This window comes from Platalea leucorodia, assembly GCF_965183815.1.
Source record: "Platalea leucorodia genome assembly, chromosome: 2".
Taxonomy (NCBI): Eukaryota; Metazoa; Chordata; class Aves; order Pelecaniformes; family Threskiornithidae; genus Platalea; species Platalea leucorodia.
Window position 1 is genome coordinate 124,251,568 of NC_138824.1, and position 16,192 is coordinate 124,267,759.

General features: G+C 39.9%; 1 protein-coding gene across 2 annotated transcripts in view; it reads right to left on the reverse strand.

The window, feature by feature from the left end:
- Positions 1-16,192, reverse strand: part of NME7 (NME/NM23 family member 7) — a 95,023-nt gene that overhangs the window by 44,191 nt on the left and 34,640 nt on the right. For both annotated transcript variants that reach the window (XM_082305102.1, XM_082305101.1), the window contains exons 5-7: positions 15,344-15,394; positions 12,731-12,938; positions 9,332-9,437 (exon numbers count right to left, since the gene is read on the reverse strand). In XM_082305102.1, coding sequence (XP_082161228.1) covers positions 9,332-9,437; positions 12,731-12,938; positions 15,344-15,394 — 365 coding nt within the window. The remainder of the gene's footprint in view (positions 1-9,331; positions 9,438-12,730; positions 12,939-15,343; positions 15,395-16,192) is intronic.

Here is a 16,192-nt window from a genome sequence, read left to right on the forward strand (position 1 = left end):
GAAGGGAATTTGAGGAAGAAAGCAAGCTTAAAAAGAGAAGATCAATACCTCTGCAACAGTTATGCTGAACTCAAACTGACAGCTGTATGTTTACAAAAAACCAGAAAGGCTTAGGTTTCTGGCTTTCATTGTTCTTGTGCTAAAAGAAAGCTTAAAAAGAAATATCCGGTTTGTTTTTCTTTTTACTTCTTTCTTTCAGGTTGTTCATTATCTCGTACTCCTTTAGCACATCCACTCTGCTTTTTATTCACTTGAAAAGAATATGCTCAATCACTCTGGCCAGGAGAATGTTTCTATGGCTATAACGATTTTCATTTACTTTTGCTTATTTCTTGAGTGTGAACAAAACTAAACATGATATTTTAGTTGGGGCTGTACCACTGGATTATATGATGGTATTCAATCTTACAATTCAAACCGTTCGTATACTTACTAATATTTCTTTGTTTTTTCTGGTTATCCCTACTGAACACTGTGCCTGGGACTGTTCATGAATGGTTACAGTTACAGAGAGGAAATGGTTAAAATTATGCCTTGTAGTGTGCATTAGCCCATAATTATAAACAATAATTTTAATCTACTATTGCACTGTCAATTAACTTAACTCTGGAGGTTAAAACCCTCAGGAGATCCCCTATAACCTGCTCCAGCCTTTACTAATTTTATATTCCACTTCCTGTGGAAGGTTTGCCAACTCACTGTCCTAGATCAATAGTAATTATACTGTAAGCTCTATCATTTATTTTTCACTTGGCAAAAGACTATCACATATTCCTACATTCTGTGTGTTGGCTCTTTTCAGATCCAATACCTTGCCTTTCTCCTTACGAGGACAGTAAGAGAAGAGACTTCAAAATATTTATCTTTTGCTCCAAGGTACAGTAAAGTTAGCCTATGCATGGCTTCATTTTTTAAATTTTTCTAAAATGTTCTCAAAAACTTCTGGGAACAAAGGTTCCATTACATCCTCAGATATCAGGCCAGTGATATACTTTGAAGTTTTCCTTAATGATTAGATTAAATCTTCTTTCACCTGAACTAGTAAATATGCACGTATTTTCCAAATTTACACATTGAAAGCTGTATATCCCATTCTTCTCTGCCTCTTCAAGTTTTCATCAAGTTTTCGTTGGCTAAATCTCTTATTCTTTTTGCTCACGGTTGATGATGTTAGTTTTGAAACAGAGTGCCCAGAAACTGGACATGGTACACAAGCTGGGTTCTCACCAGCACTGAGCAGCACTAGTTACTGAAAAAAAACATAAACAAAGTGTGTGCAACATTGTGAGCACCGATTGTGCTTATGATATATCACTATTCCAACCACTTCTCTACAGACCTTTCACTGATACCCTGCCACTTCTTCTCTATTTTATATTTGTGCATTTATTTTCCCTCCTCCATGGTAGTGCTATGCAGTTGTTTATATTCAGTTTCATCTTCTTCACATTGCTTCATTTCTGCAGTTCATTAGGAATGTTCTGAATTCTAATCACATCCTCCAAAACTGTCGTAGGGACTTGGTACCATCTGCAAGCATGCTTTGTCCTTCCCCATCCCAGTCATTAATGACAATATTGACAAGAACTGGCCCAAGGATGGGTGGTAAGATTTCACTTGTAAAGCCCTTTTAATCGGACGTGCTCAGGTCCAGTCCAATGTTCAGGAAAACATTAAAGCTATGCAGATGCCTACGCTGCACCGATCTAAATGTACGAATTACTTCATTAAAGGAAAATTTTGGTTTCCTAACAGCAAGGGACTTTGACGAAGGCACTGATATTCAAGTGAATTAGACTACCTGGCTCTGTTTTACCTTCCTTTATGGAAAGCATACTTAAAGAATTCAGAGATCAGCAAAGCAGCAAAATCCTTCAAAAAAGACATGCTGGTAAATGTCCATCATATCACCACTATCTAAGTGGTTTAAATGAAATAATAGACTCTTGATTCATCAGTTTCCTTGGTATGAAAGAAGTTTCATTAGCCTGAAATTCCCCAGACCGCTCTTAGAATTAACTTTTCTCTAACCCTTTAAGAATGAAAATCCCACAATGCAGTAATAAAACACTCATTCCTAATCTCTTTTTTTTTTTTTTTTTTTTATATTAACACCATCATCCCTGCACAGAGATGATTTTCAGCAACAGGAGCACCACTAATATAATTCTACTGAACACTATTGGGAAACACTCTCTTTCCAGTAGTAGGAGGATACTTATAAGCTTCAGTAAGGATTGGCTGTGCCATTTGATCTGGTTTTTTTCTCTGAAGTACACCTCCTCCTCTTCCTTCCAGTCTCAAACTACCAGAAAGGATTTCCAGATTCACTTCCAGTCTCCCTCTACCTTAATCAATTCAAATATAAAATGTATTTTTCATACTTTGAAAAAATAAATGCCACTTCCCCACTAGTCACTGAAATCCAAAGTCAGTCTGTTGGGAACCCAATGCCAAGCTGCTAAAACTTTATGCAGGAAGTAATCAAGAAGAATTCAAACCACGAATCAAGTTTTTGGTTTCAAAAACAAACATCCCAAGCAAGGAGTATCCATCATTACGACTACAGCAAAGAATTTAAAACACAGGTGGAAGTGGATGGACTACTGTTCTCATGGAAGCTAAATTTTTTTCTAAAAAATGGTGATAAAGTGGTAAAGTAGGTTGCTTTTATTTGAATCACTTTTTCCTAGGTTCTCTAAAGAGAACAAAACCAAACAAACCAAAAACCCAGCACCACCAGACACCACCAAACACTTTAGCACCCTATATATAATGTAGTCAAGGAAAACATAAGAAACAAAGTGCATTTAATTGTGCATAAATACGTCTTCTGCCTGGGCAAATCTGTCTGCAAAAACACACCTGCATCTGAAAGCGTAGTGCTTTACTAGGTATTTTTCACATGATTACAGCAACAGATTGCCATATTGCATGTGAGAATATCCAGAGGTCACAGCTCAAACAATCTGCTGTACTACCTTGAAGCATCTGCAAAGATTTGTGTTCATCCCACTTTTTTTTCCATTTCCAGGTTCTATCTTCAAATAGTTCCTTCCAGACTTCTAACTGTCAAGTGGTATCAAGGCTATCACTGATGCCCCTTTATACTCAACCTTGTAGACAAAATACAAAGAAAAGTTCTGCCTATGATGAGGTCAAGTCCACAGCATCTGCACTTCACCTTTCTATTGTGAATACTTATCACAGACAGAAGATATATTTTCAGATTACTTATGAGAAAATTGCTTTCCTCATTTTTTCTCAAGTATGAGAAAACAGCTTTCTGAAAACCTTGTTCTACTTCTAAGTTTCCTGAAAAGCAAAATAATGAGTTACTCAAACTTATGTCTAAAAACCCAGGGTGAAAAAAAAACCAACAATTTCCAGTTTGTTTACAAATTTTAAAATTCTTATCTAATGAATACAAATCATCATGACAAAAACCAATGACATAGATACCTAGTCCTGAGAATGATGACAGATTTGCACCTTAGCACACTACAGAGGTCAACTGGACATTTTCACAGTGATGCCTTCTCTCTTTCAAAGAGCAATAAGTATATTGCGTGTCAGCAACAGCTTTTCAGTTGTTTGCAGTCAGACATACAATCTACTAAAACGCTGGATTTTAGTCCTTCTCTCCCCATTGTCTCTTGTAAAGTAACTTCATTTGAGATCTTACATAAATAAATGCTGTTTCTGTACCCGCTTGAAACTGAACTACTGTCCTTGGTATTATTTTTGTCAAAGTTAGGTTTGTCTCTGCAGCAAGGAACTACTCTCTCAATTAAAATCTTTTCTAAGTCTTTGCATAAATAAGGAAATATGATTCTTATGGTTATCTGTCATGAAGCATTTTGTTGATCAATATAAAGGTCCATGAATTTCTAAAGCAGTCCAGTAAGTATTAAGTTAAGATAGGAGTGCTCTCTAAGATGTATCATCCACTCAGAACAGGTCTAAGACCATATTTCCACAGAATACCTTTTCCACTTGGGAAGAACCCACTCCTGCTCCTTTTGTTTTCTATGAAAGTTAAATTTTAGTTGAGGAATAATGTGGAACACAGCACTGTAATTTTTTTTTTTTTTTTTTTAATTACAAAAGAGGGACAGGGGTTTAACTTACCAGCAATGTTAAAGCAAAATCTCAAGCTTAACACATGCTAGGAGAACAAACCTGTCTGGGTAGCCAGTCTCACATCTAGGAGCCCTCAAGACTGTAGAGGCTTCCTTGCCTCTAGGCAGGCCTTTCAGTTTGCATCAGGTCCAATGAATTCCTGACTAGCAGTTTTGCTTTTCAAGTTCGTGGCACAGTTCTAGCCCCAAATTTGTTCTTGACAAAACTCTGACTTTAGGAGAACCCATGTCTCAGCTTGGGAGTGCAGAAAAGGAGGGCAGGATTTCACCTCTCAAGCTCTGCGCTGTAACCTAAGTACAAAACGTGAAATGTTACAAACTTCTGACCTCAGTCTTTATAGCCTGATCATCACTACTTTCATCTTTTTTTCCCTGCTCATTTTTCAAAGGAATAAAGTAAAAGCCACATCAAAGAAACTTTAAACCAGTCATGAAATGCCAAATTCTAATTCCTACAGCAAACATGACTAAACTGTTACACATAAATACATTAAAGTTAATCCCACCCAGTGATCTACTGACAAAACAGTCGAGTCATAACTGTTCTCAGGGCATTAAACTGAAGTTCATCCATTTTGGTGCATTTACAATTTTGGCTTCTGAGCACTACTGCCAACACCTCCAGATCTACTAAAATGAGGGGAATTACAAAAAGAGAATGTCTAAATGATTGCAACTGTGACCTTGTATCTGAAGAATCAGAAGCTCCAAGCACAAGAAGCAAGTGGGTTACAGAACATGAATCCACACTAAAACTCTTCGATTATTAATATATTAAGCCCTACAATCGTAATCAACACACTGAGGAGCTGTGCTTACCAGTTACCATCCTCCTCGACTGAAAACTGGTCTCAGGAGAAGAGAAGGAGACGGCTAAAAGACACTCAAAAGCTTGGCAGATTCTAGAGGGGTCAAACCACATCGTGCCTCCCCAACATGCCTCTGGTCAGAGCAAGTCTGCAAGGAGTAGCATCGGGTTGCTTTTGCATTTTTTCAGCTCCCAATAGAGAGGAATTGGACTGCTCTTGCAAACCCTTTTCAGAGTTAAAATACAACCACCTCACCACTGCCAACCTCCCAGCCAGCCAGGGAAGTGCTTCATCTCCACCGAGAGGAGCCGCCAGAGAATGAGCTAAAGCTGTCTAGTCCGGAGCACCAGGCTACACTGCCTTCAACGGCCTTCCCAGCTGTTTTCCCGTCTCTGATCCTCCACAGAAGACGTTACGCTGACACCGGACTGAGAAAATAGCTATTGCCTTACTTCTTTAAGAGGCACGTATGATGCATGTTCCTAGAGAGCCGGCGATACCACCCCTCCAGCATTACCAGCACCCTTGACCGCTGAAGTTAAATGTCACGTAACTCCCCTGACACCCGTTATCAGGCCCCAGGGTTCCCCTGCAGCCCGGCAGACGCTTGCGGTACTCTCGCTCACAGGACTTATCGTGTGCGTGAGCGCTGTGCCAGGTCCTGCTGCAGGTAGTTGGGCTGCGCTGCTGCAGCTGCCTAGCAACAGATGAGGGGCAGCAAGGCCAGAGATAAAACCAACAGTGATTTTCCACTGCTTTGTCGCTGGATAGGAACCCTAGGAACCCTCTATGGTAATCAAAGTCAGTTTCTAAGAAAGGACTCTGTCCGAGAATTAATCAGCATAACCTAGAGGTGAGATCCAGCCTTTTGACAGCAAGGTAAGCTCACTGAAAAGCCTCCTAGCTTACAGCTGTGGTTAAAGCAAACCATCTTCCAGGATGGAAAAATAGAAGATTTTTTCCTTCTAAGAATCAGTTATGCAACAGACTCTGGACGAAAAAGGAACACTGGGAAAAAGGACTGGAAGGGAAAATTCAAATCTTTAATTCGGTCAAATGTTTCTGCAGAAATAAAGACTAAAGCTCCGTATAAGCTCAAGCATGTAAGTGAAACTTCATGTAATTGTAGATGTGTGATGAGCAGATTATATTCATGGTAATTAGATAATCAAGTTCAAAGCCTCAGCAGCACGTAGGAAATGGCAAAAAGGTTTATTTTTAGATACTCAATAGTGAAAATTTGTGGAGCAAATCTGCAATGCGTAAGAGGCTCTGCTGCTTTGACCCACATAAATTCTGCCTCTGCCAAACCACCTTTCTACACTAATGGCCATACAGGATTTCCTTTCCTCTCCAGCTGCTGTGTTCCCACTTACATTCTCCCCACCAGAAATAGCAGGGTGGACAGCCACAGCCAGAAGCACTGTTGCTGGGAGTAAGCAAGTTGCTTATTTCTAAGACCACGCAGTCTACTACATGCCATTTTGCCAAAAGGGCAGCTTACTAGTTGCTATAGCACCTTCTTCAACTGAGACACAGGAGATGTTGCTGGTATAACCAGAATGTCTCCGGTATCACTGAACACAGTTGCTAACAGCCATTAAAAGGGAGATGAGATGAGCAGGGCGTCCCGCTCTGTCACAGATCGCTGAGCCCAAATAGGTCAGCCCTTCCTTTTGCAAACTTTCTGCCTACAGATCCACAGTCCATGGGGCCAACCTGCTCCACTGCCATGTCTCTGCTCTCTAATCCCTACAGCCGGGCTTCCCCCTTCTTGTCTGCCTGTTTCAGGCAGGCAGCTGGGAGTTCTTCCGAGCAGATTGTTTAGTCCCCCCAAACCCTTTCAGCGTGCTATTCCCTGACTCCAAAACAGTCCCCACAGGGAAAGAGGAATGGTGGCATTTCTGTAGAGACAGCCTGCCACTGCCACACAGCACGCTCAAAAACTTTAAAAGCTTTAAAATCTATAGGAGGCAAAGGCTACATTCCTTCAACTTTACAACAGGCAGTTTAATCATAAGAGAGTAAATTTGGAATTAAGACTTCCAAAAACTGTTGCAGAGCTAGCACACAGTTCTCTACTCTGTTGTGCATGATTCTTCCAACTGTGATGATGCAAAGTGCTTTGTAAGAAGACCAAGTGTACCAGAAGAGACGCCACTCCGTGATATTTTTGTTGTTACTCACAAAAGTTGGCTGAAGAAGAATACGAGAAAGACTAAGGAAGACAGAAGGAGGACAGGCTAAGAAAGCCAAATCCTCTCCCCTGAGACATTCCTGGCCCATTGGGCTGATGTTGGAGAGTTCCTGCAGCCCTTGTGAAAAAGGATTCATCTCACCTTAAACTGCAAACTGGAACCAGTCCAGTTGCAATATGAAGCCACACCAGTGCTCTCAGCCAAAGGAGGAGGCCACTGCTCAGCCACCATGACTCTTCCCTTCCCTAAGCCCAACTCCCTGTCAGAAGCCAGACTTCTGGAAAGTTTTACAAGACCTCCGCAGTCTCATAATCTCTTTAAGAGATGCAGCACCTGTGGCTTTTGAAGCATTCAAAGTAACACTGGAGAAAACAGGCAGGAAGAACAGAGCTTGGTGATGTAAAAGCATAGCCAGTCCCTGAATCCCATCATTCTTGATATTAATTTAAAATTGATAAAATGCTTTGCTGACTTAGAGAAGAAAATTCAGTTTTGATTTCTTCATTCTGTTGAGGGTAGTAATCAAAGCTGCATGGACAGAGAACGCTCACACAAGGTACACGTTGTCTTTCAAATTTTAGTTGCTGTTTGGCATCTGTGGTCTGCCTTTCCAGCCCTCTGTGGTGTGAGAAAAGGACTATACAGTGGACATTAAACTCAGTTCTAGTCCAGTCTCTCTAGCGCTCACATTGCAAAGCTGGGTGTGCACTTACATTTTCTGCTTATCTGTACCCGTACCTCTCTCTCTCACCACCCCCACCTCCTCCAGACACCCATGCTCCCAAAGGGGAGTGCAAACAGAGCCAGAATTTGTCCTTTGGTGATTCAGAAAAATTCTGAGAAGTTCAAGAAAAAAGAAAGTAACAGACAGGGCACTATGAAATCTACAGAAATGAAGAAGATTAAAAGTAGGAAGGGACAACCTGAGCTGACTAAGAGAGAGTCTGAGCCCCCATATTTAATAGAAATTATATCTTAATTATAAGAAAGCACAGCCCAAGCCATCCGCTTTGCTATTTTCACAATCAAATTAAGGACCCGAACAATCCTGCCACAGAAAAGTTTGTCCTCTGCAAACATTTAGCTAGGTAAGATCCTAGACCCAGCTGTTGCCCATATTTCTGTAAAAGGAACATCACTCTGTCTTTGCTGGATGGCAGACTTATCAGTAGCAGATACCATGCAAGGCCTCAAAGAGATAACAGGCATATTATCAGCAGTGAGTGCAACTCTTTCTTGTGAAAGCCTTTTTTTTTTTTTTCAGCAAGCTCTCCAGACATCCCACTTGAGGTGTGAAAGGTCTGGAAAGTGCTACGGCCACTTCTGCTGTTTCCATTTCAGCTATCCACAGAGAAGTGATTAAAATGTTACAGTGTGCTCTGCATCTTATTAAGAAAAATCTCAATGCTCTCACATGGCAATATTTATTCTGCGCTCAAAAATACTGCTGCACTGCCAGAGCCAAAATATTTGCCTGCACTCACTGCTCCTACACATGCTCCAGTATCTAAGTACAGGACACAAAAGTGAGATTATTTTTGCATGGTTAACAGTTGGGCATTAAACATTTCCAATACTCATACAGTGAGCTCATGGGGCATTCTCTAGCACAGAAAGCATCATGGAGTCCAACAAATGCTTTAGGTCTTTGGCTCACTTTCACAGAGTAAACAAGCCTTTTCTACTTTCCATCCCCACTGCATTCACCAGAATAGGATTCATATCAGCACAAATCTCCCTTTGTGAGTAGTTTTAACGTAATGTGTTATTGTGTGAGCGGAAGGCCCTGCAACATGGCCAGTGTCCTGCTTTCACTCAGCTGTGAGGATGCTAACCTCCAGCAGGTGGGCGTGGTGGGCAGACAGGAGCAAGGACATGGTAAGCTGTCACAGTAAGATTCATCAAATCCCATGTATATTTTTATCCCTCTTTTTTTCACCTCTCCCTTCTTATTCTGAAATTAACAAGTATCCACATGGAAAGCACACGACCCACTCTTCATGGAACCGAACTGCAGAAATACTAAAGGTGTATGAAAGACAACGTATCTGCGTGCTTTTGCGCGTACTATGAAATATACCCCGTGCTCTTGCAGTCTCGTTCTCCCCAAAAAGGGCACAGAAATGATCACGGATACAATGAAGCACACATTGCTTTCACCTCCACTATCTGCATTGCTTACCTTCGTTAACTGCATGAGGCTTAATAATGCAACAAGTACAGTTTGTGAATTTTGCACTGTTGACTGGTCCACGACCTCCACTGGAGGGAAAGAACAACTCCAGCTCCTGAAAACAATTGTAATTGAATACATTTTAGATTCATCTAGCTGCATACATCAGCTTTTATCATAAGTAAGAATATCTGAAATATCCATAATCACAGAAGATAAAACTTAATTGTAGATTTTTGTGCTACAAACACTTTTTCCCTATAATATTCTCTCAAATATATCTTTCCCTCTCTCGCACCATTGCTACAATCATAAAAACATGATTTGAATATTTATTGCAATGTCTTTCTTTTCACTTCTGCAATGCAATCCATTTCCATTCAGAGCATTCAAAATGCTGCTGCCACAATCATTTGTTAGAGGTGTTCCCAGTTTTCTAATTCACTCTCTTTCCTTGGTATCTTTCCCAAATCCACTCTCATATACACATATTTTATCTTCCCTTTTTCACATCATCTTTTCCACTATATGAGCAAAAGTGCAACTCCTATCCACTTATCAGTACGTTTTCTTTCCATATACAAAACTGACCTCCATCCCGTTTGTTTGCAATTTTTTTCTATTTGTCTTAAACAACTAAACTTTGTCTAAAATTGTTGACTCACTCTTCATGCCTTATCGACCCTATATTTTTTTTTTATATCTTACTGAATTGAAGCTGATGAACTCAATTGCTCTGATTTTTGGGATGAATCAAAAGAACCTCTTTGCCTCTGATGACTTCCTTTCTTTCCACCATCACTATTCAGGTATCATAGAGCAGGGGTCTTAGACTATACTGGGGTGAGCCTGACAGCCAGGTTTCTTTCCTCAGTGATATTTTTTCACTGTTCACTGCCAGCTTCACACTTTTTCCATACCATTTATTCACATATGTTACCCAATCTGCCAATTAACATTAGTCAGATGCTCAAAACACAGATTCCATTTCAGACCTATTGGTCAAATTCAGTAAGAGAATTGATAAATTTCTATTTAAGGGAAATAATAATATCCTGGAAATACTACTACTGAATTTATCTGATTTTTTCCTGTATAACAGTAGCAGTGCTAAAGGCCATTTCCTGAAATTGTCTCATTTAATTTAGTAGCTCAATTCAGATGGAATAGACTTAAGCTATCTCCCAGTCTTTAGCTTGCGGCACTCCGACGATTCCTGTAATCCTTACTTCAACAATTATACAATTCAAACTAATGGACCTTTCAATAGAAGGGAAAATGGTTTTTGTTTTTCTCCTAGCAAATAATCCACATTTTAAGTGGGCATATCCGAGACAAAAGGGTTCATTTCCTACATCCTTCTACTGATAAAATGCCACATGCTTCAAAGACCTTGTCCCACTCTGTTAACTAATGTTTACTCTAAAAGAAGCAGCCAGGAAAAGGCAGCAAAATAGTTACAATATTTAACGCTTTGTTTTATCCATTAAGTCATAAAAGGAAAGTAACTAAATAATGTTGAAGGACTAGGGTAATGAAATGCCGAACTATAACCAAGTGGAGCCTTAAAAAGAAAATTCTTTTCCTTTCCCTTTATTCCTGATCTAAAGAAATTCCAAAATTTGGCCTGCAGAGAGGCATGAGCTTAGAGTATACCAGAGGCATACTTTCACTTGTCATTTAGCTCCCAAAAGAGCAATGCAGTCTTCCATTCTAATGGTTCAGTTTACAATACATTCATTCAATGCGGTTGAGACTTCAGATTTCCTTCAGAAGAGTTTGTTTAGGTCCCTTTATCTTCTATTTCTTTCTTTTCAGCAAAGCTTCTGCCAAGGCATAGCCAACTAGTTTCCATGGCAACTGCTATATAATACTGGGCCTACTAAATTAAAATAGGCACAGGGGTATTGAATTCACAATTTTTATTGATTTATTGAAGATTGGTATCAGTAACACTACAAAGATGCACACACCTGCAAAAGCTCAGCAAAATAATCATGGGATATAATAATGCTGCAGATGAATGGGGCCTTCAAACAGCATTTCAAAAATAATGAAACGCAAAAAGAACAACAAACTTAAGCCAAAGCACATACTTATGCTTCTCATCAAAATTTTATGCTAATAAATACTCTTTCCTACACTCTCGGTTCAAAAGCTGGCACAGTTGTCACGGCAGTACACAGGAACAGAGAGAAACTTTCCCCCTTATATATGAAGACATCTAGCTATTTAACCAGAACTACAAAGACTTTTCTGACTACAATTCTCCTTCATCAGAAAAGATCCATTTCATCCAGACTCTTTCTGACTGTACCATCTTCATCAAGCTTGCCAGCAGAAAAAGTACTTCAGGGCCAGCATATGATTTCTTGTCACAACCAGAGGCACGCGGAGAGGATCCGGCAGCCCAGGCACGGTGCAGGTAAGCGAGACGAGTGCTTGACCGGCAGAAAACCGCCCACGCTTCGCAGTTGGCTTGCTATGCCACTCAGCCTAACAGCCCGCCAGAAGAAGAGGCTGACCAACTCTGCCCTCATCACCAGGATATAATCTCTACGTATATTTTCTAGTATATGGTACTTGGCAGCTTATTAGGTATTCCGGGGCAGGTCTCTCTCCAGCTGTGCTATTGCAGCTGTTCCAATTTAGAGGAAAGACTGGGATCAAGGAAGCAACAACTGTTATCTTTTCCCTGCTGGTCTAGAGCTAAGATATCACATCACAATACCCATCAATCATGAGGTAAACTTTATTCTTGCCATCATTTATCAGCATATCTTCCCCACAACGCACAGAAACAGTCACCTCAATGCTGGTAATATCTATCACTCAGTCCCAGGGCTTTTTCTTAGCGCTAAGGAAAGACACAGTGCAAACAAAGCAAAAGAGAACCAAATTCCTCCAAGCCCACTGTATTACCTCTCAAAACACGAAGCGCTAGAAAGTGGCCTGTTTTCATAATTATTCATTCTGAACAATAACAGCAGAGGAAAATAGGCTGCAGGCAGAGGACTGGTGAGAACTGTGGAGGAGAACAGATAAGCGAAACACAGGAGGGCACAAAAGGATTTAATTGTTTAATCCCTTTCTTTTTATGACCAGCGTTGGTAGGCTATAGGTAGATTATGCAGCCTATGCAATTAACTCAATGTTTGTGATGTACAGAAGACATTAAAAATGAGCAGGCATGCTCTCCTGATCAAAGTGCCCAAGGTTCTCATTTGTGACAGAGATAAACAAGATTTCTGTTTTCAGACAGCTTATTTTTCCATGCTAAAAAGGATCCATGAAGAATATCTAAACTAGTTCTGAACTCAAGTGGGGAAAAAAATGAGGAATTCCTGACCCAGCTGTTACCAGATAAAGTAAAAATAAACCTCAGTCAACAAACAGTCAAAAACTTACTTGAGCAGCTGAAGCAACCGAATCTGGGCCATGAGCTGCATTTCTTAGGCCATCATGTCCGAAGTTCGCTCTAATGCTGTCTGGTGCATCAGTCTGAGCCACCGCAGAGTTTGCTGGCCCCAGTAATGTTTTCCATTTACAAACTGCATCATCTCCTAAGATTTCCATAGCAACAATGGGACCACTCGTTATAAACTGGAGAAGCTCACTGCAAAATGGAAACAGCACATGGTGATCCACGCTACAAATTAAAACCAACAAAACCACGATCCAGTGGAGATGCTCAGAACTCAACTCGGCAAGGCCTTGAGCAACCTGATTTAACTTTGAAGTTGGCTCTGCTTTGAAGGAGGAGGTTGGACTAGGTCATGTGCAGACATTCCCTCCTTATTACGGCTGTAGAAAAAGAACCAGATAATAGAAACTCATTCAAGCTACCGTGTAGTATGTTAGATTTCAAAAGAATTTTTAAAAGATCAGTACTGGCAACAGTGAAAGAGACCCTGCTAACCATTTGTCTGACAGGAATGATTCCTAAGCATGTCTCTTCTGGACAGCAGGATTTCAGGATTCTCAAACATGACCCATGCATGTTCCCCACCGACACAACTTCAGTACTGTCAGGATGGATTGCTCCACTGCCCCATGGATCTCTCCCGTGGATTTTGCCCAGCCAAAATCCAAAGTGGGAGAGAAGGGAGAAGCACGATTTGGAAAGTTTGCAGGGGAGAGGGGACTTAGCCACAAAGTGAGTTACCACATCCTGGCATAAGCAGAAATCAACTGATTTTAATGGGATGAATCTGAGTAAGAAGAGATTGTCACCCAAAATTGGAAACACAAATGTTCTATTTAAAAACTAAACAAATCACCATAACTATAATTCTATATCTTTACAAAACATGCATACCAACAAGCTTGCCTTTTCACTGTGTAGTCTGGACAGAATCAACAAAGGATAAAGTTGACTCAATGCTTTTCGTACTACTTTTTTTTTTGTAAAGCTCTTTTTTAAGAAAGAGCTTTACACAGAAAAAGAGCTTTACAAATTACAATTGTGGATATGTATGCTTCTCCAACCATCTTCTTCCTAATGATCATTTATGCAATGATCAGTGGGCAACAAGAGAAGAGAAATCCTACTAGTTCTTTGCTAAAGGATCAATATTAAAACTAGGAAAAGTTACATAAACATAAAGAAACTACACAGGGAAAAGCATTGGAACTCAGGTTCTGCTGGTCAGAGACTACTTGTTTAGCATACAGTTAAATGGCTTACAAATACATACACTAGAGAAAAAAAGCAATTTTTACAACATTGCTTACTGTGCAGACTAATCCTGAATATTAAATAAATTTAAAAAATTAAATTCTTTAATATGAAAAACATTCTTTTCCAAAGAAGTAGAACTGCTATTTTCCCTACTATTCACTAGACTTACATTGACTAGTGAACTTGCAAACTAAATCTGAATGTAAAGACAAGCAAAACAACGCTAAATATGAGTCAGAGATTTTACATTTCACTGCCTTGAAGATTCTTGTTCTATTTGATTTGTAATGCTTTATAACTATTTATTTCTAATTTAGAGAAAAATCCTATACCAAAGATGTAGCCAAAAGGACTGTATGTAGGATGGGAGACAAGTAGAGCAGAGTGGATAAAGGCTACAGTTCCTCAGATAATTACCATTAGTGTAGATAGACATCTGAGAAGTAACACTACAGGCAAAATTCTTGCTTATTTATCAACATATTCAACTCAGCAAAGAAAAGGCAATTCTTCCTCTGATCTCCAAAATGGTCAGACATAGCCTGGGGCCATGTCTCCATGAAGTTTGGACCCACAATAAATCAGCGGCTGTTGCAGAAGAGCAGCTGGCAGATCCTAATACTCAAGCACTTCATGACAGTACTGAAACCAGGTCTTTTGACGAAGTGAGCGCAAACCCGGGTTCAAATAAGGCTGAAAAACACAAGGCAGAGCTGCACCCTCTTCCTAAAAGAGGTAGACCACCAAATCCAGAGGGAGGAAAAGAAAGTTGTTGGCACTTTCAGGCAAAGAAGAAATGACACAACCTCTGGGTCATAAGCATCTATCTGGTCAGTTATGGAACAGCTAAGGTTTTTCACGTTAGGTGGAGCATCATGGAAGTCTGACATTTTGTCCAAGGGTAGCAGTACAGTAAACAACTGCCCATGCTCTATCCTTTCAGTTACTTATGATTTGGGGTACTTGCTACCAAATCAATTCTCACAGCTAAGTGTTCCCTCGTAATTCTCGTTACCTGCAAGCTCCACCCTGATCCTGAAGATGCTCCTTCCCTTGGCTTTGAAGTTTCGCCTTGCTAGGGGCATTTTCACTTCGGAGAGACCAAAGACATTCCCCTGATATCATCAGGCTGTAAAGAGTGTGAGTTAAAACACTGAATAGCTGAAATAAGGATCTGTCCCTGGAGGAAGATGAACGGGGTGCATACTTTGCAAAGGGCTCCACTCAACTAAGACAAGTACTGATTTTCCCATGGTCCTGCAGTACCAAATATGGTAAATGAATCCTGTGTATTCAATAAATAAGCTTAATACATGTCAAGCTGAAACTGATATACATACTTATAAAAAGGTTTTGATTGATGGTCTACGTAGAAATCAGCTGCTTCTTTTCTGGAAGAGTAAAAAGACACAGATATAGATGCACAGATATAGATATATACACACGCACACACACGCACACACACACACATATATATATAAAAACCCCTCTGAAAATCACAAACTATCTTCTGATTTTTTCTGGTCTCCATGATTTTGCTGACTTTGAGCAGCTCTCTTTACTGAAAGAAATTACCTGCGTGTTTTTCAAATACCAGATTCCAAGTACGAGCAAAGGCACGGTTCTGTCATCTGCAATGGAACTTTTCACACCTCTCTCCCATTTGCAGTCTAGACTTAAGCCCAATATTGCCAGGGGAAAGAAATAATGCTAAGAAGAACCTACAAAGAATTTAGTTTTCCTAACCTTGACAAATATTTGAGCAGTCACAGCTTTCTCCATTTTTTTTTATCAAAATGACCACCTGCTCATTGGAACTGAATGATTCCCGGTTTGTTGCTTTCTGTTCAGTTTAAGTATGAGCCAGTCAAAATTCAAAATATTTTCGTTGACCATACAGCTAATATGCTTTCCTTCCATTTCGTAACTAAGGCAGTAACATGATTTAAAAATTATGCTAGTCACAGGAGCTCTGGCAATCTCAAGCTTTAAACCTACACTCTGCAAATAGCCTGAAGTTTTTGCTTACAATTCACTATTTCACCAGAAAATCCTCTTCTAAAACTAATTCACCAAATCATTCTGGAAAGCAAATATGAAAAAGGTATGCAATCAGATTAAGTATTATCATTTCTGAATGCAAAGAAATATTTGAGGGATATATTTCTGAAACAAATTGAGCTCTACTA